A 26,139-nucleotide genomic window follows, 5' to 3' on the forward strand; every position below is an offset into this window, starting at 1 on the left:
TGACAAGGGAGTCATGGAGGGAGTGGTCTTTCCGGAACGCTGATAGGGGAGAGGAGGGGAGGGAAATATATCCTTGATGGTTGGGTCTGTTTGGAGGTTGCGGAAATGACGAAGGATGATAGAATGTATCTGGAGGTTGGTGGGGTGGTAGGTGAGGACCAGTGGGATTCTGTCCTGGTGGCGATTGGAGGGGTGGGGTTCAAGGGCAGAGGAGCGGGAAGTGGAGGAGATGCGGTGGAGAGCATCGTCAACCACGTCTGAGAGGAAATTGCGGTCTTTGAAGGAGGCGGCCATCTGAATTGTTTGGTATTGGAATTGGTCCTCCTGGGAGCAGATGCGGAGGAGGCGAAGGAATTGGGAATATGGGATGGCGTTTTTACAGGGAGCAGGGTGGGAGTAGGTGTAATCTATGTAGCTGTGGGAGTCGGTCGGTTTATAATGAATGTCCCTCTACAAGCAAATCCTCTTGCAAGGATGCCTTCCTTGAAGAAGCTCTCTTCCTCCCTCTACAAGCAAATCCTCCTATACTCAATACATTGACCAATAAAGGCAAGCATACCAAATGCCTTCTTCACTGCCCTGTCTACCTGCGACACCACCTTTAAGGAATTATGAACCTGCACCCTAAGGTCCCTTTGTTTCGCAACACTCCCCAGGACCCTAACATTAAGTGTATAAGTCCTGTCTTGATTTGCCTTACCAAAATGCAATACCTCATTCGTATCTCAATTAAACTCCATCTGCCACTCCTCAACCCATTGGCCCATCTGATCAAGGTCCCGTTGTACTCAGATAACCTTCTTCACTGTCCACTACACCGTCAATTTTGGTGTCATCTGAAAACTTACTAGCCATTCCTTCTATATTCACATCCAAATCATTTGTATAAATGACAAAAAGCAGTGGATCCAGCACTAATCCTTGTGGCACACCGCTGATCATAGGCCTCCAATGTGAAAAGCAACCCTCCAACACTGTGTCTCCTATCTTCAAGCCAGTTTCATATCCAAATGGCTAGCTGCCCCTGGATTCCATGTGGTCTAACCTTTGTAACCAATCTATCATGCAGGTGGTTAGATCTCATGGAACATAGGGAGAACTAGCCATTTGGATACTGAACTGGCTCAAATGTAGAAGACAGAGGGTGGTGGTGGAGGATTGTTTTTCAGACTGGATGTCTATGAACAGTGGAGTGCCATAAGGATCAGTGCTGGGTGCACTACTTTTCATCATTTATACAAATGGTTTGGATGTGAGCATAAGAGGTATACAGCGGTGTTGCACAGGGGTGGGAGGGCGGGTGAGGCGGTGTTGGGGCTGGGGGTGAAGTGTTGCACAGGGCGGGGGGTGGTTTTGGGAGTGGGGCGGTGCTGGACAGGGTTGGGGGCGTGGGGCCTCACGGGCTGTGTGCTTCTCAGGTCTCCTGAATGGGGAGCAGACTTTAAAAAGTTCAACCCCAGAGGAAAGGCATTTAATTGATTAACCGAATAATTGATTATTGAAACGAAATTGTGCCCGCCCATCATGTTCAGATAATCGAGGTTCCCCTGTAGTTAGTAAGTTTGCAGATAACTCCAAAATTGGAGGTTTAGTGGACAGCAAAGAAGGTTACCTCAGATTACAATGGCATCTTGATAAGATGGGCCAATGGGCTGAGAAGTAGCAGATGGAGTTCAATCTGGATAAATATGAGGTGCTCATTTTGGGAAAGCGAATCTTAGCAGGACTTATACACTTAATGGTAAGGTCCTAGGGAGTGTTTCTAAACAAAGAGACCTTGGATTGCAGGTTCATAGCTCCTTGAAAGTGGAGTCTCAGGTAGATAGGATAGTGAAGGCGACGTTTGGTATGCGTTTGGTCAAGTATTGAGTACAGGAATTGGGAGGTTATGTTGCGGCTGCACAGGACATTGGTTAGGCCAATGTTAGAATGTTGCATGCAATTTTGGTCTCCTTCCTTCAGAAAGATATTGTGAAACTTGAAAGGGTCCAGAAAAGATTTACAAGGATGTTGCCAGAGTTGGAAGATTTGAGCTATAGGGAGAGGTTGACTAGGCTGGCGTTGTTTTTCCTGGAGCATTGGAGGCTGAGGGGTGACCTTATAGAGGTCTATAAAATCATGAGGAGCATGGATAGGATAAATAAACCAAGTTTTTTCCCTGGGTTAGGGGAGTCCAGAACTAGAGGACATAGGTTAGGGTGAGAGGGGAAAGATATGAGAGAGACCTAAGGGGCAACTTTTTCATGCAGAGGATGGTACGTGTATGGAATGAGCTGCCAGAGGAAGTGGTGGAGGCTAGCACAATTGCAACATTTAAAAGGCATTTGGATGGGTATATGAATTGGAAGGTTTTGGAGGGATATGGGCCGGGTGCTGGCAGGTGGGACTAGATTGGGTTAGGATATCTGGTCAGCATGAACAAGTTGGACCGAAGGGTCTGTTTCCTTTGAACACCTTGCTGACGTCCATATAGTCAATGTCAACTACTCTGCTTTCATCAATCTTCTTCATCACTTCTTCAAAAACTCAATCATGTTATGAGATAGTTTCCCACACATGAAGCGATTTAGGTGGGCCTGAAATCAAAGTTCTCAACTCGTGAAAGGCTGATTTTAATAAGATGAGATATGATTTGGCCAGAATAGACTGGGAACAGATATGTTCAGATAAATATATCTCAGAATAGTGGGATACATTCCAGAAGGAAATATGGAGTGTACAGGGCCAATATGTTCCAATAAGGAGAAAGGGTGAGACCATCAAATCATGTGAACCCTGGATAGAGAGTTATATAGCAAATCAGTGGGTTGAAAGAAAAAGGAGGCTTTTGGCAGATACTGGGGTCTTAAACTGTGGAAGCCCTAGTGGAGTATAGAATGTGGATGAGAAAACTTAAAGGGAGTTTATGAGAGATATAATGGATATTTAAGGATATTGGCAGGAAGATGCCAACTTGCCTTAGGAGGTACATTAAGGTAAAAGGAGAACAAGTGCAACAGTAGGGTCCATTAAAGACCAGAGTGGTAATCTGTGTGTGGACTTGGAGGATGTAGGTAGGGTTCTAAATGAATACTACGTGATGGTGTTCACTAGTGACAGGGACAATGTAGGTACGGAAATCAGCGAGAAAGACTGTGATACAATTAAAGAAATCAGCAAAGATAGAGAGGAGACTCTAAGTGGTCTGGAAGGCTTAAAAGTAGAAACATCTCCAGGGCCAGATAAAATACATCCCAGGTTGTTGAATGAGGCAAGAGAACAATAGCAGGGAAAATACTTGCAAAAACTTTCAGTTCTTCTCTGGCCACAGGAGAAGTGGCAGAGAACTGGAGGACAACCTATGTGGTATGGTTATTTAAGAAGGGAGCAAGCGATAAACCAGGGTCGAAACTCAATGGTGGGGAAACTGTTGGAAGCAATTCTGAGGGAGAGATTTAATCAGGACTTAGAAAGGCAGGGATTAATTAAGAATAGACAGCATGGTTTTGTTAAAGGGATTTAATTTCTGCCCAACTCGACTGGATTTCTCAAAGACGCAACCTGGTGTGTAGATGTGTGTAATGCTTTTGACGTAGTCTGCTTTGAATTCAGCAAGGCTTTAATAAGGTCCCACATGAGAGATGGATAGCAAAGATAAGAGCCCATGAGATCTAAGGAAATTTGGTAAACTAGATCCACAATTGGCTGAATGGCAAGAATCAGAGTGCGATGGTTATGGGGTGATTATTCTAACTGGCAGTCAGTGTCCAATGGGATCAGTGTTGGGTCAGTAAGTTTGCAGACGATACAAAAATTGGTAGGGTGGCAAGTAGTGCAGATGATAGACTTAGACTACAAGAGGATATACATAGGCTGATCAGTGGCAAATGAAGTTCAATCTGAATACATGTGAGGTGATGCTTTTGGCAGGTAGGACCCTGGGAAGCACCAAGGATCAGAAGGACCATGTTGTGCATGCGCACCAGTCCCTTAAAGTGTCATGACAGGTAGATAAAGTGGTTAAGATGACATGTAGGATACTTGCCTTTATTAGTCAAGACACAGAAATTATGCGGGAGCTGTTTAAACACTTTTTTTTATAGATACACGGATCCTTCATGTTTAAAGCGTAGCGTCGCTGGGTAGCGTAAGGAGTACTGAATATTTAAGTCCCTTAAACACTTCTTCGCCTCATCGAATGCCTTCCTCTTTCAGACCAGAGCTGGGAAAAAGTCCTGGAATAACATGATCTTGGATCCTTTACAGATCATGGCTTGGGGATCTTTTCCAAGATTTCTAGAGGCTTTTAGGAGTATCTGCCTCTCCTTATAGCTCTGCAGCCGCAACAGGATCGGGCAGGGGTGCTGATTCGAGCCGGGCCTGCGTATTGCAACCCGGTAGGCTCGTTCCACCCTTACTTGGCCTGATCCAGCCTCCAGATTTAAAAGCTGTGGAAGCCAGTGTTCAAGGAACCTTGTCAGCTGGCTTCCTCTTCCCGTTCGGGAAGGCCCAGCAAACGAATATTTTTTCGACGACCTCGATTCAAAAACCCTCACAGCATTTAAGTAGTATGTGTGAACCTGTATGTGGACTTGGATGCCAAGTCATACAAAGGTATGGGCCAAGTGCTGTTGTTTTAACCAGAATGGATGTGATGGGCTGAAGGGCTTTTTTCTGTATGAAATATCTCCGTTTCAGGCATAAGCCCTTCTTCAGGGCTGATTCCTGAAGAAGGGCTTATGCCCGAAAAGTCGATTCTCCTGTTTCTTGGATGCTGCCTGACCTGCTGCGCTTTTCCAGCAACACATTTTCAGCTCTGATCTCCAGCATCTGCAGCCCTCACTTTCTCCTCTATGAAATATCTACATACACACATGCCAATCTCAATTAGCATAACAGTTCAGCTTATACACAACATCATAACTGAGCAAGTCTTGGTTAAGAACAACCAATGCCTAAATTAGTGTAGTCTCAAGCATGACAAACAGCCACCTTCAGTGGCTATTCTTTTTTCAGACAATGCTCGGAAAAAAATAAGATAAACCATTCCTACCTAGATTGACATGATGAGTTTTCCTTCATTACTTTGAAACCTAGGAAAAGAGCCTTCTGTGACTAGTCTTCCTTCACTTGTGAGAGAAAGAAGCGGAGGATCTCTAAGATCTCAATATGACGCCCCTTCTATACTAATGCACATTGGGGCAATGCTAAACCAACAGCATTTGGTGACTTAATTATAAATATTCCACCTTACTCCTGGATAGTATCTAATCATTCCAGAGGAGAATAATGTTTGCATTCTTCTTCCCTGGTCTCCAATAATCATTTTATTTTGAATACATAACACCAAGACAGAGCTTCTCATTAAGACTACTGGCACCATTTAAGCACACCACTCATTAAAAAGAACATTTTCGGTCTAGAGATGCAGAGAGTTTTACTATACTGCCAGGAAACTTCAAGACGCATGACTATGCTTCAAGAACTCAGCCACATTCGGGGCATTTACACAGTCCTTGAATAAGCATATGGATGATGATGGGATAGTGTAGGGTGTTGGGCTTAGATTAGCTTACAGGTCACGCAACATTGAGGATCGAAGGGCCTGTTCGGCACTAAAAAAATTATTGTGGTGAGATATATATTTTTTTCCGTCTCAAACTGAAGATTGTGAAATAACTTATTAGAAATGCTCGGTACAGTAAAAGGAGCAGCAAAGTAAATGTGGAATTTTTAAATTGCCAGCTTAACTAGCAAGACAAGTGGCTAGAAGTTCAAGTTAAACACTGGATAAATAAAGGGAAGATAAGAATTTCTTTTAAAACAGACTTATTGAAATGAGACACAGAAGAGTTGCAAGTGGCAATTATTCAGTATAGTTTAGAAAGCACTGAATAACCCAAAGAACTTAAAAGCATATATGAAAAGAAGGAAATTATATGTTAAGAAATCCCAAGCTCTACCATTACACTGTCAATCTCCAGTCACAATCTCAAATTTACAATGTTTAAGTGGCATTCAAAGTCCATGGCTTAGGGCAACAGACTGTTGAAGTTTGCTCCACCCAAAGTCATTTTTAATTTACCAGGTTGTGCATCTTAATAAGGAAAAACGGAAAACAGTAAGTCAAGAAAAAAGATAACAGCATATCTGATTAGCAGTGACTTGAATTTTTTTTTTGGTTTCAACAGTAGTACACTGCACGGATTTAAAGAGACAGTTTTCAGGCAGACAGGTAGGCTCAGTTCCTAAAGAAATCTAAATGGCAATTTACATAGAAATCTCTATAAGATTCGCAACTACCAGTTCTGCAGTGCATTTTAAATGCTCTTCTTCCTAAACAACATTTCCTACAACTGATGATTACATGTCAACAATCTGTAAAAGATCATCAGATCAATCCTGGTGCTAACTGATTCTCTCATGCACAAATGTGGTTGGATGTTTCACAAAAATGCACTGTTTACATAACCATATATCAAAGGGGTGCAGACCATTTGAAATCAAACAGAGGGACAGACTTGTTTAATAATATGAAATATCCAAACGATATTCATCAAACATATGTCAGAGCAAACTCTTCAGTGTACATTCCATTCCAGCCACTCCACTGTGTTAAGCTGCCATAGCATATGTTTTTGCTCAAGACCAGCTGAAGAAATAAAAGCAAATATCAACATGGCTGACTTCTTAATTTGACTCAACAGATTTTATGTCCACTGGGTTTATTTGTTGGAGTAAAATGTAATTCTGAGCCAGGCCACTTGTTTCTAATACAGTTGTCTGTAGACAATGAGAACATCTAAAAGGTCTTAACCAACACTCTATAGAGGCAGAAAATGTTTGGCTCCATCACAGCAAGATCTCAGAGAATAAAAGTGCACGCATTGACTTGAATACATAGTTTGATTGTACAACATGTTAGAATATTAGAAAGCGAGACATTTTGTTTGGCATCAAGAAACAGCTAAATGTGTTTCCGCAGCGAAAATGAACATAGGGCACAAGGGAATGGTTATGAAATTGCTGAATTCTTAAAGCCTTGAAGACGTTTTATTGGGAAATTGAGCACTGAGGTCAGTAGGTTCATTGGCAATAATCCTCCACAATTGAAGAATGGCAGGTGACCTACTTTTCCCCAGGAATCTTGCCTGAAGGGAAACAACAAAGGCGACAGAGAGGGAGAGAATGAATTTATCTGAACAGTGAATGGAAAGTAAACTCCAGCACTCTACGTAAATTATAGATTTCCATGTAAATTAGCATTTTACTGGTCTAACTTCAAATATGTTAGTAAAGCTTTTTAATCTTTGACTTGCAGAAATGCTGTAGGGCAAAGGATGCAATAACCAAATGTACAGGAAAATAATTTGAATGAGACTTTTATTACAACAGAAAATGAGGGCGTGCTATTTAAGAATGTAAAGAATTAGATGAGGTAGAGTGAGGATGAGAATTGCTAGGACTCCTCGTTTCCTTTTAAAGCTAATACAGAAAACTCCATTCAGAAATTAACTTTGGGTATACTGAGTGTTTATTAAAAAGAAAATTACATGCAAGTAAATAACAGTCGAAAAAAAATCACTCCAATGAACTAAGTCTGATTTCTGAATTCAGGAATCTAACTCGAACTAAAATATACATTAAAATTATTCCAGCATAATTAGCATAAATCAATGAGTGAATCCATCCTGTGTACATTTCCTTGCCCACATTACCTCATGCTAAAAGTTCTTATGGACAAGGGCCCAATGGTTCCAGTTTACATGAATGGTAGAAGGGATGAGGAAGTTCAGTGAAGACAGATTGGAGAGGTTTGGACTGTTTCCTTTGGAGAGAAGGCTAACTGGAGATTTAACAGGAGTTTTTCACATCATGAAGGATTTGGACAGAGTAGACAGGAAGAAGTTGTAGAAAGGAAGAAAATACTTAAAATAATTTGCAAAAGAAGCAAATGTGAGACAAAAATAATGTTTTCTCACAGGAAGTAGTTAGGTACCAGTGACCCAAGAATGATACCCCAAGCTGGGTTCTACGAAGAACATAACCATTCACTCTTTTGGCTTTGAAAAATAGCACATAGTTAACTTCAAGAAAACAGTGGAATAAAAAAAGGGAACTGTATTGACTGTAAGACAATATCTGGAGGAAACAGTGAATTAGTTGCCTACGTCAACCTTTTGTTTATGTTTGTCGTATTTGGTGGAAGAACTGGCACAGTCCTACTGCCCCTTCGTCTAGCTTCTAGATTGCAACAATTTTGGAACCCATCAGGTTCTGAAGTTCAGTCATGCAAGATTACATATTTTAAGAGCTACCTTTCATTTAACTTACATCTGTCAAACACTTAACTCTTTCACTTGAATGCAGAATAGAAACTGTAGCATAATTAAAGCTGATACCTCTGTACTTCCTGCACTAGGTTACCCAATGGCTGCAGATAGATAAGATTTAAGACATCTACCCTTTCTTCTTCTGTTAATATCTTATGTTGGTGTCCAGAATTACAGTTGCCATTTGTATCTCTCCTGAGCAATATGATATATATATATAGCTATACAATGTGATCTGGATAGTAAGTGCTGGTAGGTTATTTATAGTTCATAGAGGCATACAACATTGAAACAGGCCCTTTGGCTACCATGACAATGCCAACCAAACTATACTAATCCCACATATCTCAATTTGGTCTCTAGGCTACTATGCCCTCTCATTTTAAGTGCTCATTCAGATGCCTATTAAATGCTGCCAAAGTACTTACCTCCACCATCCTCTCAGGCCATCTCTCACATCCCTCCCTAGGAGCTTCTTTCTCCTTCCCACACTGTTCCCTCTCTCCCATATGACTCCCTTCCTTCCTTCACCATCGTTTCACATACCTCCCTTCCCTTGCTTCCTGCTCTACACCAACTTCCCTCCCATGTACAGCAGTGACCAGGGGCACTAATTGATACATGGAGATATCTGTGGCCAGTTACCGTGGTGCATTTGCTAACCTGTCCCACCAATGCAGCCCACCGAGCAATCAGAAAATGCAGACAATACTGCTTACAACTATAAGCCATTCAGGCATAAGCCATTCCTGAAGAAGGGCTTATGCCTGAAACGTCGATTCTCCTGTTCCTTGGATGCTGCCTGACCTGCTGCGCTTTTCCAGCAACACATTTTCAGCTCTGATCTCCAGCATCTGCAGTCCTCATTTTCTCCTGCTTACAACTATAGTCTAGTTTAGTTTGCAAATTACACATTTTAGTATCAGAGTTTTAGGTTCCATCCTCTACGAGACTTCAATAACCTTACATTAACAGGGCAGTGCAGACTTGGCTCAATTGTGGCATCCCCAAAGAGTACAAGATCATGGATTCAAGTCCCAATAAGTTGCAGTACTGATCAAGCTATCATTGAATTGCAGAAAAGGAAGATAGTTGATGCCTGCTTTTGCAATTCAGGCAGAGTACTGTACTTAAAATCATCCTAAGCAATTTCACTGTTCAACTTCATGACAAATTGGAGGCTGGCAATGAATAAAGAAACAGAATACAAATGCTGTTGTCTTAAGTGAACAATGAAATATGTAATGGGAAAGTTCAAATTAGTTATTTGTATTAGCTCATCACCATAACTGTTTGCTCTAAACACACCAGTTAAGTTGCTGCTAAATCAATCATAACTTTTCACCATGTGAAAAAATAGCATGGATGCTTCTAATTCCAAATAAAATCCATATGTATCTTTCTGTTTCTAAATTACATGGTCAGCTTCAGATGTCTGCACTCTGGTAAAGCATAGTTCAGTTTGTAAGGTTATCCTCAAATATTGTTAAGTATCCAAAATGGCATTTGATTTATACAATGTAGCATTTTTAAGAATCCATACAACTGGGTAGAATATATAAATTCAGTTGTATGCAGAGAACAAATCCACCCAATGGAATTTAATAACCTTCATTCACAGTTTCACTGTTGATCTACTTTACTTGTTAAAATGCAAAAATGTCAGTTATTCACAATAGGCTCTCCTCAAAGAATGATACAATTCTAACCATTAATCTTTCAAAGAATTTAGGCTTACTCCCATAATGCTAAACACAGTAAGTTCCTGGATGTCGCTAAAATAATTAAAAGGAATCAACAGAACAAGAAGTTAGGCTAGCTTCCACACAAAAGATTGACAGGAATAAGTCTCAGCTATTTGATTTTCAAAATTATATTAACTACACATCTTCTCTCATCCTCTATGCAAAGGGCAGAACCATGCTTTCTATAAATCAAAATGAGATTGTTTCTATTAAATAATCTAGGAAATAATATGCTCTGAGGCAACAAATAAATGCTTTATGCCTCTGGCCAGCACAACAGAAATACAACAATGTACTTCTAATTCAACTCCTGGGGATGGGATTCCTGGGATGGCAAAATTGTCACATGAAGAGATACAGGGAAGTGGGTCTATATTCTTCAGGATTTAATAGAATGAGGGGCAAGTCAGGTGACTTCATTGAAATATACAGGGTTTGGGGGGTATAAGTTGAGATGAGGAGGAATTTTTACATGCAGAGAGTGGTGAATCTTTGCAACTTTCTACTACAGAGAGCTGTGAAGACTCAGCCATTCAGTACGTTCAAGACAAAGATTCATGAATTTCTAAAAAGACATCATGATATGTGGATAATGTGGATAAATCATTAAGGCAGAAGACCAGTCATCATCTGATTGGACTGTACACTAGACTGAAGAGCTCAAATGTCCTATTTCCTGTTTTTATTTTCTATATTCTCCTGGTCACTGGCAACTAAGACGCTGATAGACTGCAGGATACTAAACGATTTATTGTGGCTTGGATTTGTTTAGTTATGTTTCTCTTTTGTCCCACTGAGGCAAGGAAGGGACGGTCGATGGAAAGAACCGTGGGTGACAAGGGATATGGAATATCTACCCAAGAGGAAGAAGGTAGCTTACTTAAGGTCGAGGGAGCACGGATCAGACGGGGCTTTAGAGGGTTACAAGGTGGCTAGGAAGGAATTGAAGAATGGACTTAGGAGAGCTAGAAGTGGGTATGAGAAAACTTTAGTGGGTAGAATTAAGGAAAACCCCAAGGAGTTCTACACTTACGTGAGGAACAAGAGGATGGCCAGAGTGAGGGGAGGGCCGATCAGGGATAGTGGAGGGAACGTGTGCTTGGCGTCAGAGGAGGTAGGGGAGATCCTTAATGAATACATTGCTTCAGTTTTCAATACTGAGAGGGACCTTGATGTTTGTGAGGACAACGTGGAACAGACTGAAATGCTCAAATAGTTTGATGTTCAGAAAAAGGATGTGCTGAAAATTTTGAAAAAGATAAGGAAAGATAATTCCCCTGGGCCAGACAGGATATATCCAAGGTTACTACAGGACGCAAGGGAAGAGATTGCTGCGCCTTTGGTTATGATCTTTGCATTCTCACTGTCCAGATGATTGGAGGGCAGCAAATGTTATTCCCTTGTTCAAGGGAGGGAATAGGGATAATCCTGGGAATTACAGACCAATCAGTCTTACATCTGTGGTGGGTAAATTATTAGAGAGGATTTTGAGAGACAGGATTTATGAATATTTGGAAAACCATAGATTGATTAGATAGTCAGTATGCCTTTGTGAGGGGGAGGTCATACCTCAAAAATCTTATTGAATTCTTTGAGGATGTGACAAAACACATTGATGAAGGTAGAGCAGTGGATGTGGTCCATATGGATTTTAGTAAGGTGTTTGAGGAGGTTCCTCATGGTAGGCTCATTCAGAAAGTGAGGCGGCATTGGACGCAGGGAATTTGGCTGTCTGGATATAGAATTGGCTCACTCACAGAAGACAGAGGGTGGTAGTAGATGGAAAGTATTTAGCCTGGAGTTTGGTGACCTGTGGCGTTCTGCAGGGATAGGTTCTGGGACCTCTGCTCTTTGTGAGTTTTATAATTGACTTGAATGAGAAAGGGTGGGTTAGTAAGTTTGCTGATGGCACAAAGATTGGTGGAGTGGTGGATAGTGTGGAGGGCTGTTGTAGGTTGCAACGTGACATTGACAGGATGAAGAACTGGGCTGATAAGTGGCAGATGGAGTTCAAACTGGAAAAGTGTGAAATGCTTCATTTTGGAAGGTCAAATTTGAATGCAGAATACAGGGTTAAAGGCAGGATTTTTGGCAGTGTGGTGGAAGAGAGGGATTTGAGGTGATGTCCTTGGATCCTTCAAAGTTGGCACCCAAGTTGATAGTGTTGTTAAGAAGGCATATGGTGTGGGGTTGGCTTTCATTAACAGGTGGATTGAGTTTAAGAGCCACAAGGTTATGCTGCAACTCTATAAAGCCCTGGTTCGACCACACTTGGAATACTGTGTTCAGTTCTGACCACCTCATTATAGGAAGGATGTGAAGGTTTACAGAGAGTGCAAAGGACATTTAGCAGGATGCTGCCTGAACTGAAGGCCATATCTTATGAAGTAAGGTTGAGTGAGCTAGATCTTTTCTCACTGGAACAAAGAAAGATAAGAGGTGACTTGATAGAGGTGTACAAGGTGATGACAGGCATAGATAGAGTGGATAGCCAGAGACATTTTCCCAGGGTGGAAATAGCTATCAAGACAAAGCAAAATTTTAACGTGACTGGAGGAAGGTTTAAGGGAGATGTCAGAGAGTGGTAGGTGCATGGAATACACTGTCAGCAGTGGTAGTACAGTCAGATACATTAGGGACTCTTGGATAGGCACATGGAAGATAGTACAATGCAGGATATGTAGGTTAGTTTGATCTTAGAGTAGGATAAAAGGTCAGCACAAAATTGAGGGCTGAAGGGCCTGTACTGTGCTGCACTGTTCTATGTTCTGTGTTCATTCTTCCACAAGATGTGGACATTACTGGCTAGATCAGCATTAATTGCTCATTCAGAACTGCCTTTGAGAAAATGGTAATGAGCACCTTCCTGAACCACCACAGTCCACGTGATTTAGCAGCTCTCAGTGCAGTCAGGGAGTGCCAGGACTTCATTGATTCTGGAAGAAAACAAGAAACTATATGCCAGCTAGCTTGATGTTTGTCACGGGAGAGGCCTTAGAAGTGATCTTTCATTTTTAAAATTACTGTCACGTGTACCAAGATACAGTGAAAAGTGTTGTCTTATGCATTTTAAAGGCAGATCATACTACTGTATACAAGTGCATCAGGATAACAGGACAGAGTGTAGAATATTATGTTATAACAGCCGAGAAGGTGCAGAAAGAGATTCTCTAGAGATCTTACAGGAGATTACAGCTGACATTTAGAAAAATTCAAGGCAATTGAGGAGAGTCAGTAAGGTCTTGTGAAAGGAAGGTCATGCTTAATCAATTTATTAAGGATTCTTTGAAGAAGTTTGTGGATAAAGTGGAACATAAAAACTAGGAGGAATAGGCAATTTAGCCCCTCTAGCTTGCTCTGCCATTTAAAACAATCATGGTTGATCTCATCTCATTCTCAACTCCACTTTTCTGCCCGCTCCCCATAACCCTTTACTAATTAAACATCTGTCTAACTCTTCAAAATTAATTCAGTGTTCTGGCATTCACCACACACCTGGATACACTCCTGTACATTTACAGAATACACTTGACAGGGTGCCAAATCAAAGGTTATTGTACAAAGTAAGAGTTCATCTGTCCCTCCACACATATATTACCTCCGGATACATATTATCATGAATAGAAAATTGGCTGAGAGAGTGGTGGGCAAAATCTGGCAGATGGAGTATGCTGTATGAAAAAAATGAAGCTGTTCACTTCAGCAAAAATGATATAAACATAGAGTATTACTTAAACAGAGAACGATTGCAGGATTCCGAGGTGCAACGGGATCATCTAGGTGTTCTACTGCATGAGTCACAAAAAGTTAGTTTGCAGATATAGGAAGTAATTAGGCAGCTAATGGAATGCTATTCCTTTATTATGACAGGAATTAAAAACAAAGGTAACAATGTTATGCTTCAGTTATACCGGGCATAGACGAGTCCACGTTTTAAGTTATGGTGCGCTGTTTTGGTCTCCTCATTTGAGGAAGGATGCAAATGCATTGCAGGTAGTTTAAGGGGTTTTATTAGACTGATATCTGCAATGAGTGAGTTGTCTTCTGAGGAAAGGTTTGACAGACCAAGCTTGTTTCCAATCAGGATGATGTGTGGCTTGGAGATAAACTTGTAGGTGGCATTCTCCTGCATGTTCTGCCCTTGCCCACATAAGTGGGAGAGGTCACAGGTTTGGAAGATGCTGTTGAAAAAGCCTTGATGAGTGGCTTAAAATTAAACAGAAGCTAGAACAAATAATGATGCAGATGGATTTTTAGATCTTTTTTTCACCTAATCCAGAAGATTATGTGGCTTTTGGGGTGCAAGTGTATAGATTCATGGAGTTATGGAGACGTACAGCATGGAAACAGACCTTTTGGTCCAACTCGTACATGCCGACCAAATATCCCAACTCAATCTAGTATCACCTGCCAGCACCTGGCCCATATCCCTCTAAATCCTTCCTATTCAAATACTCATCCAGATGCTTTTTAAATGTTGCAATTGGACTAGCCTCCACTTCCTCTGGCAGCTCATTCCATATATGTACTATCCTCTGCGTGAAAAAGTTGCCCATTAGGTCTCTTTTATATCTTTCACCTCACACATTAAACCTATGCCCTTTAGTTCTGGGCTCCCCGACCCCAGGGAAAAGACTTTGTCTACTTATCCTATCCATGCCCCTTATGATTTTATAAACCTCTATAAGGTCATCCCTCAGCCTCTGATGCTCCAGGGAAAACAGCTCCAGCCAATTCAACCTCTCCGTATAGCTCAAATCCTCTAACCCTGGCAACATCCTTGTAAATCGTTTCTGAATCCTTTCAAGTTTTGCAACATCCTTCCGATAGGAAGGAGACCAGAATTATATGTACATTTTTATTCACAAGGCATCATAATACATGGTAGGCTTTTGAGAAGATTTGTAGCTCAGGTTGAGGTTCTGGATGTAGGTTTGCTCGCTGAGCTGAAGATGGGGTAGGCTGATGAATCCGTTGGTATAAACAAACAGTTGCCAGTAAAATACAAAAATTCAACATCATTTTCCAGTTGTAGAAAATCTGCTGGCTGAATGCATTCCCTCATAAACTGAAATGTCTTTCAGAGTATAAATAAGAACATTGAACCAGCTCCAAACCCTGCAACAAGTGAATAGCACACCCGATCGGCTGGCTGACAATTACGTACATAGAACCATCAGGTAGTCCAAGATTAATGAGCGCTTTTTCTGCATCATTCCCCATAATGTGCATGATAGGCACATGTGATATTGATGCTAGAACTTCACCTATTTAAAACGGAAAGTTCTTCCTCTCTCACAAGGCATTACACTCAATGCTACCCCAAAGAAGACAAATAATCAGTTCCTAAGTTTCTGCGAGTTTCAATCCAGACTCAATAAAAAAATTCAGCGTAACCCGAACAAATCTGTATCTTTCTTTAAAATTGAGCAGTTCATGTTTGCTGTTTGTTGCTCTCCCTTCATCACTGACATGGAGTTCAATTAGAGAATTCCCATTTGTGGAATCATGAGTGCCAGCCACCTTGTATCTTAGTACACAATACCATGGTGCATCAACTCATTATTCTGTCAGTCCCAACTCTCTCAGTAATGGATTGCTTTTAACATGAAAATAATGTTTACTCTTATTAGGGCTGCAGATAGATCTTTGCAATCAAGATGATAAATCTATTTTTCTTGGGTCAGATGCTACTTGAATAAACAGCTGGCGACAGTTCTCATCAGTGCAAACTCATGGGAAATCAATCAGCTTGTTTTGAACAGGAATAGTAAGCATGCAAAGTTTTTTAGATTACACTGCATCCAAAAAGAATCCTTCCTTTTTCTCTGTAACAAACTCATACAACTCGCATCAAATAAACACTCCATCAATGCCACTCAAGGAAGCAGTGTTGTCTTGTCTCACTTCCAATTGTGATAACGGTATTTGCTATCCTTAGATTGCTAGATATTCTGCACTAAGAAGCTTTTGCTAATAAAATGGAAACAACCACAATCATTTTGTTCAAACATAACTGAGGAAATGATCAAAAACAACCAGCAGGAATTACTACTTTGCACATAAATTATTTGCATGTTTTCATAATTACCTTACAAAAACATATGTCACAATCCTTTGTCAGAAGCAGGACTTTATTCACCCTTATTGTAAATTATTCCCTATTAGAGTCCAATCAAACACCCCACATGTAAGAAATGCTTCTGCCAATCTGGATACTTCAAGATGCATTTACACACAAACAGGAGAGAAGTTCTGAGGAAGGGTCACTCGACCGGAAACATTAACTCTGATTTCTCTCCACAGATGGTGACAGGCCTGCTGAGCTTTCCCCAGAAATTTTTATTTTTGTTTCTGATTTACAACATCTACACTTCTTTTGGTTTTTATTTGAGAATCTCTTCCAATTAACTATGCAGGAATATGATGCCTGCATCAATTGCCACTGCAAAGTCAGTACACTTATTTGCCAGATAAAATTCACTCAATGGGCATTTTAGAATGGGAAGAGCCTGGTCCTTTCAGACAGAACAATAAAACAAACATGTAGTTGCTGCTCTCGGCTACGTTCAGGGCACTTAGAATCCCACTCAAACAAAGCCCTCAATCATCTGCTGTAACTGGGAAACGTTGTCACCCCCAGGGCCACATGTGATGGTGCCTGCCTTGGGAGGGTTCAAAAAGATCTGGAATTTGGGAATTCCTTGATCAAGTCTAATCTGCATAATGTCCACAACCTATAAAAGACATCAGGACGCAGTGGAAAAGGTTAAAAATAAATTATAAACTTGAACTAAAACTGAGAAGGCACAACTGTCAGGAAAGATGGAAGTGGCTGTGGTTTGCCTTTCTAGAAAAAGACTGACTGTAAGTCATTAGGATAGATGTAAAGATGATGTTTCCATTTGTGAGGGGGTTCCAAATTAGGTGCCATAAACAGAATAGCTATTGCTAAGGAAGTCACTCAGCTCATTATGTGGATGCCATTAACCTCCAAGAGTACTTCGGTTGGTTCTACACTTGCTCATTTTCACTAGCTCAGTAATTTTCTCTTTTCAGATGCTGCACAATTTTCTTTTGAAAGTGACATAGAATTTGCCTCCACCATACTCTGAAACACTCACTCACTCCAAAAAAAGCTTTTCCTCATATTGCCATTGCTTCTTTTGTTGATGGCCGTAAATAAGTGTCCTCTGTTTCTCGACTTTTCCACCAATGGGAACAGTTTCTCTCTAGAGCCCTCATGATTTTGAGCACCTCTATCAAAACATGTCTCAACATTTTCTAAGGAAAGGAACTAAGTGGACACCAACATCCCTATGACTATGACTCTATAAGAGGTTGTTTTCCCTAGCAGGGCAACCAGAAACAAGGGGACACTGCTTCAGCTTAAGGGTCAATCATTTTCGACTGATAGGACAAGAAATTTCTTCACCTGTGATAGGGTTAGGGTTCACTTTAGGGTTGCCAATCTTTGGAATTCTCAAACATACAGGAGCCCCACCCTGTTGACAGGACCCTCCATTGATTCCAACCTAGATCACGCATGTCTGCTCTCACTTCCCCTTTTCCCTCCAAAGATCAAGACAGGGTTTCCTTTGTCCTCAGCTTCTACCCCACCAGCCTCCATATTCAACATCCTCTGCCACTTTCACCAGCTTCAGCAGGATGCTACCACCATTAAAACATCTTTCCTTGCTGCTCCTTCTCTTGCAGCATTTAAGGGACATGACACCAGTGTCCCTGCTGACTGCATCTGTGGGAGGTGCACTCAACTTCAGCTCTTCAAAAACTGCGTTAGAGAACTGGAGCTGGATGAACTTCGGATCATTTGGGAGGCGGATGGGGTTATTGAGAGGAGTTACAGTGAGGAAGTAACACCTCAGGTAAAAGAAGGTGGTAGATGGGTTACAGTCAGGGAACAGAAAGGGAACCGGCAGGCAGTGCAAGGAACCCCTATGGCTGTTCCCCTCATCAACCAGTATAGTTTTGAATACATTTGGAGGGGAAGACCTACCAGGGGTAAGCAATGGGGCACAAGTCTCTGGCACAGAATCTGTCCCTGGTGTTCAGAAGGGAAGAGGGAAGAGGATCCGAGCATTAGTCATTGGCGACTCCATAGTTAGGAGGACAGACAGAAAGTTTTGTGGGAAAAAGAGAGACTCACGGTTGGTGTGTTGCCTCCCAGGTGCCAGGGTTTGTGATGTCTCTGATCATGTTTTCAGGATTCTTACAGGGTAGGGGGAGCAGTCCCACATCGTGGTCCACGTAGGCACCAACGACATAGATAGGACGAGAGATGGGGATTGAAGGCAGAAATTCAGGGAGCTAGGGTGGAAACTTAGAGCTAGAACTAACAGGGTTGTCATCTCTGGTTTGTTAATCGTGCCACGATTCTCGATAAGAGTGAGAGTGACGGGTAGTTGTTATGAGGGACTTCAACTTCCCAAATACTGACTGGAAATACTATAGTTCAAGCACTTTGTTTGGGTCAGTTTTTGTCCATTGTGCGGAGGCTTTCCTGACACAGTATGCAGATAGGCCAGCAAGGTGCGAGGCCACATTAGATTTGGTACTGGGGAGTAAATCCGGCCACGTGTTAGATTTGGAGGTAAGTGTGCACTTTGTGATAGTGACAACAATTCAGTTATGTTTACTTTTGCGATGGAAAGGGATAGGTATATACCGGAGGGCAGGAGCTACAGCTGGGGGAAATTACGATGCGATTAGGCAAGATTTAGGATGCATAGGATGGGGAAGGAAACTGCAGGTGATGGGCACAATATAAATGTGGAACTTATTCAAGAAGCAGTTACTGTGAGTCCTTCATAAGGCTGGGAGGAAGTTGTTGAGCGCAGGATCTGATGTTTACTAAGGAAATTGAATCTCTTGTCAAGAGGAAGAAGGCAGCTTATTTTAGGATGAGATGTGATGGCTCAGTTAGAGTGATTGAGAGTAACAAAGTAACCAGAAAAGACCCAAAGAGAGAAGGGGAGCAAGGAGGGGACATGAGAAGTTGTTGGCGGAAAGGATCATGGAAAACTCTAAAGAGTTTTTTTATAGGCCTCTGCAGAGATCCAGGGAGGTGGAAGAGAAAATTAGCAAAATTATACTGGGTAGGAGTGAAAGGAACAGGGTGGTCGTTATGGGGGACTTTAACTTCCCCAAAATTGACTGGAAATGCTATACTCTAGTACGTCAGATGGATCAGTTTTTGTGCAATGCGTACAGAAGGGTTTCCTAACACAGTATATCAAAGGGCCGACAAAAAGGGAGGCCACACTGGATCTGGTGCTTGGTCATGAACCAGGCCAGGTGTTTTATTTATTTTAGGTGAGCACTTTGGCGAGAGTGACCATAATTTAGTTACGTTTAGTTCAGTGATGCAAAGGGATAGATACATGCCACAGATCAAGCGTTATCGATGGGGCAAGGGCAATTATAATGCGATTAGGCAAGAATTAGGATGCATAGAATGGGGGAGCAAAATGCAGGGGATGCAGACAATGGAAATGTGAAGCTTGTTTAAGGAATAGATATTGCGTGTCCTTGATAGGTATGTCCCTGTCAGGCAGGGAGGAAGCGATAAGCTAAGGGAACTGTGGTTTACTACAGAAATTGCATCTCTTGTTAAGTGGGAGAAGGACGCTTATGTGTTGATAAGACAAGATGGTTCAGATGAGGCGATGGAGAGTTACAGATCAGATAGGAAGGATTTAAAGAGAGCTAAGAAGAGCAAAGAGAGGACATGAGCAGTCTTTAGCAAATAAAATAAAGGAGAACCCTAAAGCTTTTTATAGGTATGTGAGGAATAAAAGGATGACTAGATTAGGAATAGGGCCAAAGACAGAAGTGGGAAGTTGAGTGTGGACCTGTGGAGATTGGAGAGGTGCTAAACGAACATTTCTTATCAGTTTTCACTGAGGAAAAGGAGAATATTGTAGAGGAGAAGAATGAGGTACGAGATATTAGACTAGAAAGGACTGAGGCTAGTCACGAACAGGTGTTATCAATTTGAGAAGGAGTGAAAGTAGACAAGTCCCCTGGGCTGGATGGGATTTATCAGAGAATTCTCTTGGAAGCTTGGGAGGAGATAGCAGAGCCTTTGGCTTTGATATTTGAGTCATCATTGTCTACATGTTTAGTACCAGAGGACTGGAGGATTGCAAATGTTGTGCCCTGTTCAAGAAGGGCAGCAGAGATGATCCAGACCAGTGAGCGTTGTAGGAAAGGTACTGGAAAGGATTATAAGAGATAAGATTTATAATCATCTCGCAAGCAACAATTTGAGTTCAGATAGTCAACATGGTTTCGTCAAGGGCATGTCGTGTCTCACAAACCTCATTGAGTTTTTTGAGAAGGTGACCAAGCATATAGATGAGGGTAGGGCATTTGACGTGGTATACATGGACTTCAGTAAAGCCTTTGATAAGGTTTCACATGGTAGCTGTTGGAGAAAATGCAGAGGCATGGAATTGAGGGTTTTTTAGCAGTTTGGACTAAAAACTGGCTTTCTGATAGAAGGCAGCGAGTGGTAGTTGATGGAAAATATTCAGCCTGGAGTCCGGTTACTAGTGGTGTGCCACAATGATCTGTTTTGGGACCACTGCTGTTTGTCACTTTTATAAATGACTTAGACGCAGGCATAGGTGGATGGATTAGTAAATTTGCAGATGACACTAAAGTCGGTGGAGTAGTGGACAGTTTGGAAGAATGTTACAGGTTGCAGGGGGATTTGGATAATAAGCAGAATTGGGCTGAGAGGTAGAAAATGGAGTTCAATGCAGCTAAATGTGAGGTGATGCACTTTGGGAAGAATAACAGGAAGGCAGAGTACTGGGTCAATAGCAAGATTCTTGGTAGTGTGGATGTACAGAGAGATCTTGGAGTCCATGTCCATGATCCCTGAAAGTTGCCACCCAGGCTGATAGTGCTGTTAAGGCATAAGGTGTGTTAGGTTTCATTGGTAGAGGGATTGAGTTCCGGAGCCGCAATATCATGCTGCAACTGTACAAAACGTTAGTGCGGCCACACTTGGAATATTGTGTACAGTTCTGGTCACCATATTTCGGGAAGGATGCAAAAGCATTGGAAAAGGTACAGAGCAGATTTACCAGGATGTTGCCTGGTCTGGAGGGAGTGTCTTATGGGGAAAGGCTGAGACACTTAGCCTTCTTCTTTCCAATGAGAACAGACCTAAGAGGGGATTTGATAGAGACATACAAGACGATCAGAGGATTAGATAGGGCAGACAGTGATAGTCTTTTTCCTAGGATGATGATGTCAGCTTGTACAAGGGAACTTAACTACAAATACCCCTACATTTACCCCTTACCTAACACTACGGGCAAGTTAGTATGGCCAATTCACCTTACCTGCACATCTTTGGACTGTGGGAGGAAACCAGAGCACCCGGAGGAAACCCACGCAGACACAGGGAGAACGTGCAAACTCCACACAGTCAGTCGCCTGAGGCGGGAATTGAACCCGGGTCTCTGGCGCTGTGAGGCAGCAGTGCTAACCACTGTGCCACCGTGCCGCCCACAGATTTAAGACAGATGTCAGAGGCAAGTTCTTTACTCAGACAGTGGTAAGGGCATGGAATGCCCTACCTGTCAACGTAGTCAACTCAGTCACATTTGGGAGATTTAAACAATCCTTGGATAAGCACATGGATTACGATGGGATAGTGTAGGGGGACAAGCTGAGCATAATTCATAGTTGGCGCAACATCAAGGGCTGAAGGGCATGTTCTGCACTGTATTGTTCTATAGTCTATGTTCTAAAGCTTTCTATAGGTATATAATGAATAAAAGAATGACTATAGCAAGATTAGGGCCAATCAAGGGCAATAGTGGGAAATTGTGCATGGAGTCAGAAGAGATAAGGGAAGCACTAAATGAATATTTTTTATCAGTATTCAATCTAGAAAAAGACAATGTTGCCGAGAAGAATACTGAGAAACAGGCTACTAGACTAGATGGGATTGAGGTTCACAAGGAGACGGTGTTAGAAATTCTGGAAAGTGTGAAAATAGATAAAACCACTGGGCAACATGGGATTTATTTTAGGATTCTCTGAGAAGCCAGGGAGGAGATTGCCGAGCCTTTTCCTCTGATCTTTATGTCGTCACTGTCGACAGGAATAGTACTTGAAGACTGGAGGATAGCAAATGTTGTGCCCTTGTTCAAGAAGGGAAGTAGAGACAAACCTGGTAATTATAGACCAGAGAGCCTTACTTTGGTTGTGGATAAAGTGTTGGAAAAGGTAATAAGAGATAGGATTTACAATCATCTCGATAGGAGTAAATTGATCAGAGATAGTTAACACGGTTTTGTGAAGGGTAGGTCGTGCCTCACAAACCTTATTGAGCTCTTTGAGAAGGTGACCAAACAGGTGGATGAGGGTAGAGAGGTTGATGTGGTGTATCCGGATTTCAGTAAGGCGTTTAATAAGGTTCTCTATGGTAGGCTACTGCACAAAATACTGAGGCATGGGATTGAGGGTGATTTAGCAGTTTGGATCAAAAATTGGCTAGCTGAAAGAAGACAGAGGGTGGTGGGTGATGGGAAATGTTCATCCTGGAGTGCAGTTACTAGTGGTGTACCGCAAGGATCTGTTTTGGGTCCACTGCTGTTTGTCATTTTAATAAACGACCCAGATGAGGACGTAGAAGGATGGGTTAGTAAATTTGCAGACAACACTAAGATCGGTACAGTTGTGGATAGTGCCGAAGGATGTTGTAGGTTACGGAGGGGCATAGATAAGCTGCAGAGCTGAGCTGAGAGATGGCAAATGGAATTTAATGCAGAAAAGTGTGAGGTTCACTTTGGAAGTATCAGGAATGCAGCGCACTGGGCTAATGCTAAGATTCTTGGAAGTGTAGATGAACAGAGAGATCTCTGTGTCCATGTACATAGATCACTCAAAGTTGCCACCCAGGTTGATAGGGCTGTTAAGAAGGCATACGGTGTGTTAGCTTTTATTAGTACAGCGATCGAGTTTTGGAACCATGAGGTCATGCTGCAGCTGCACAAAACTCTGGTGTGGCTGCACTTGGAGTATTGTGTACAGTTCTGGTCACCACATTATAGGAAGGTTGTGGAAGCTTTGGAAAGGGTGCAGAGGAGATTTACTAGGATGTTGCCTGGTATGGAGGGAAGGTCTTACGAGGAAAGGCTGAGGGACTTGAGGCTGTTTTTGTTAGAGAGAAGAAGATTGAAAGGTGACATGGTAGAGACATACAAGATGATCAGAGGGTTAGATCGGGTGGACACTGACAGCCTATTTCCTTGGATGGTGATGGCTAGCACGAGGGGGGCATAGCTTTAAATTGAGGGGTAATAGATATTGGACAGTTGTCAGAGGTAGTTTCTTTACTCAGAGTAGCAGAGGCATGGAACACACTGCCTGCAACAGTTGTAGACTCGCCAACTTTACGGGCATTTAAATGGTTATTGGATAGGCATATGGAAGAGAATAGAATAGTGTAGGTTAGATGGGCTTCAGATTGGTTTCACAGGGCAGCGCAACATCCAGGGCCGAAGGGTCTGTACTGTGCTGTAATGTTCGATGTTCTATGACACCCTGGCTCATACTTCATTCACCACTATGACATATCCTCTGCACTCGCATGGAAAGGTAACATCTTTAACTTCTTCCTGTTCATCATTCAAGGTCCTAATTACCCCTTCAAATGAAACAACCATATTGTATTCACTGTTCACAATGCGCTTTCCCCTCAGTCCTGAGAAGCAAGGGGGTGAAAGGTTATCAGGGTTAGTGGTAATCAGATCAGCAAGGATCTTACAGAACATGTAGCAGGTTCAAAGGGCCATGTGGCTTCATCTCCTCCTCGTTCCTATATTCATTTTTATGTGAATACAATAAGGAGGCCAAACAAAAACCATGTAACTACTTTGCAGAACACCTATGTTCAGTTCACAGGCTTCTAAAAAAACCTTTCATGGGATGCTGACATCAATGGCAAGACAAGCATTTGTTGCGCATCCTAATTCTCCTTGAATGGAGTGACCTTTTGGCCATTTCAGTCAAAAACAATGTTCAGGGTCTGATGTCATATGTAGACCAGTCCAAGTAAAAACAGTAGATTTTCTTCTTTAAAGCATAATCGTAAATTACTTTAACAACAAAAGATGTTAGTTTCATACCAACAGAGATTAGCTTTTAATCCAAAATTCATTGATAAATTTCTTGATGAAACTTGAATTTTATTAATAGTCTCTCCTGCCCTCCACCTTATCAAAAAAATTCCTTTTCATCCCTCCTGCCCTTAACCACCCTTTTATTTAAAATTGACATTTCTACCTTTTCTTAGTCCTGGTGAAAGGTCATCTCCACATGAAACATTAACTCTTGTTTTTCCTCCACAGATGCTGCATGACATGTTGAGTATTTCCAGCAATTCTTGTTTTATTAAAAATTAAAACTGGATGCAGAAGTCTCCAAGCACTTTTAATTTCAGAATCCAGCCCATAAAGAACCAGTTTCGTCTCATTGTCCATACAACTTAGATCATTTATAAACTGACTGAAACATAACTTTCAAGTATTTAAACAGCTTTTCCATCTCAAAGAAAACAAGTGGAAAATTGACAGGTTAATATTAGACTTACTTTGTCCACACAATCATCAAAGAAAGCCAGACTTGCATCCTTGTCACTCACAAAGGAACATTCCTCAATGAATCGAATGAACATCTGTGTTTTAGTCATCAATGAGTAAAACTTCTGGTGAGGACGGTCCCGACTCTTCAGGAAACCTATAAAGGTTAGCATGAAATCAGCAACCTTTTAAAAAATTCCTCTCGATCTGATCTCCAAAACATTGGTAAAGGACTTGTAAGACAGAGACTCCCCCTTTGATTAATTAATGACTTTTGAATTTCCCAGAAAAAGAGAATTGCAAAACAAACTAACAGAGTTTGGCTTAAGTTCCTTGGGAAAGACTTTCCAAAATTTCAAGGCCAATTGCTAAACGCAAGTGACAAAATTAAAGCATTTTGTTTTTATCACAGCTTTTATGTCACAATATGTGATTTGGATATTAATACTAAATTCACCAAAAGGAAAAAACTTTTAAATATAAATTGGAATGTAATCACTAATTTGATTTATAGTTTAAGTTGTGTTATGTTTCGAAAACACAGGTAACTAGTGCGTTTGAGTTTAAGTAATCTATAATGCTGGCAATATTGTGTCAAATATTTTACAAAGGAGCCATCAAACTTTATGATTGCCAAGTTGAATTGATAAATATTATTTTCTAACTATTTTCAAACTTTTGTCATCACCTTGAAGGTCAAACAGTGAGCTTGCATCTGTTGCTTTTTCAGAGGGAGCCTCCGTGATGGGTCGAAGATAAGTTCTGTAACCCTTCAGTATTGAAGCCATGAATCGGAGGAAAGCTTCTTGTATTTCTATCTCCAGTACTTGCATCCTCTTACCAAAGTTGAAATCATGATCATTCATTGATAACTCCATTAAAGCTTCTTCTCTGGGTCTTTGATGCACTGCAAGGGAATAAGTTTCATTTTAATTTTAAACGATTACTACAAAATGTACATTCTCAAATGCACTGTAGTGAATGACTGATTCAGCTTTAATTTAAAATTATTTTTCAAGTTATTTCTGCAAGAAAAGCTTAAATTCCTCTCTTGATTACAGGGCCTAACTCCTGGTAGGCACAGAGAAGGCTTGTCTTTTTTCCAAGTGGCCGTTTTTCATTTTCAAGCATAGGTAACGCTGTGTTGGGAGGTTTCTTCGCTGTGGATAGCATTAAATCTGATTTTGTTATGGGTTTGTCATACATTTGTGCGTTTAACTTCTACTATAAACCGACCGACTCCCACAGCTACCTAGACTACACCTCCTCCCATCCTGCCCCCTGTAAAAACGCCATCCCATATTCCCAATTCCTTCGTCTCCGCCGCATCTGCTCCCAGGAGGACCAGTTCCAATACAGTACAACCCAGATGGCCTCCTTCTTCAAAGACCGCAATTTCCCCCCAGACATGGCCGACGATGCCCTTCACCGCATCTCCTCCACTTCCCGCTCCTCCGC

General features: G+C 41.5%; 1 protein-coding gene across 10 annotated transcripts in view; it reads right to left on the minus strand.

Annotated features, from left to right (window-relative positions):
* dennd4a (DENN/MADD domain containing 4A) overlaps positions 1-26,139 on the minus strand; it is a 150,318-nt gene that overhangs the window by 53,402 nt on the left and 70,777 nt on the right. For all 10 annotated transcript variants that reach the window (XM_043674608.1, XM_043674611.1, XM_043674610.1 and 7 more), the window contains 2 exons: positions 25,370-25,588; positions 24,693-24,838 (listed from right to left, as the gene is read on the minus strand). In XM_043674608.1, the coding sequence (XP_043530543.1) occupies positions 24,693-24,838; positions 25,370-25,588 (365 nt within the window). The remainder of the gene's footprint in view (positions 1-24,692; positions 24,839-25,369; positions 25,589-26,139) is intronic.

The sequence above is a fragment of the Chiloscyllium plagiosum genome, chromosome 32, assembly GCF_004010195.1.
Source record: "Chiloscyllium plagiosum isolate BGI_BamShark_2017 chromosome 32, ASM401019v2, whole genome shotgun sequence".
NCBI classification, from domain to species: Eukaryota; Metazoa; Chordata; class Chondrichthyes; order Orectolobiformes; family Hemiscylliidae; genus Chiloscyllium; species Chiloscyllium plagiosum.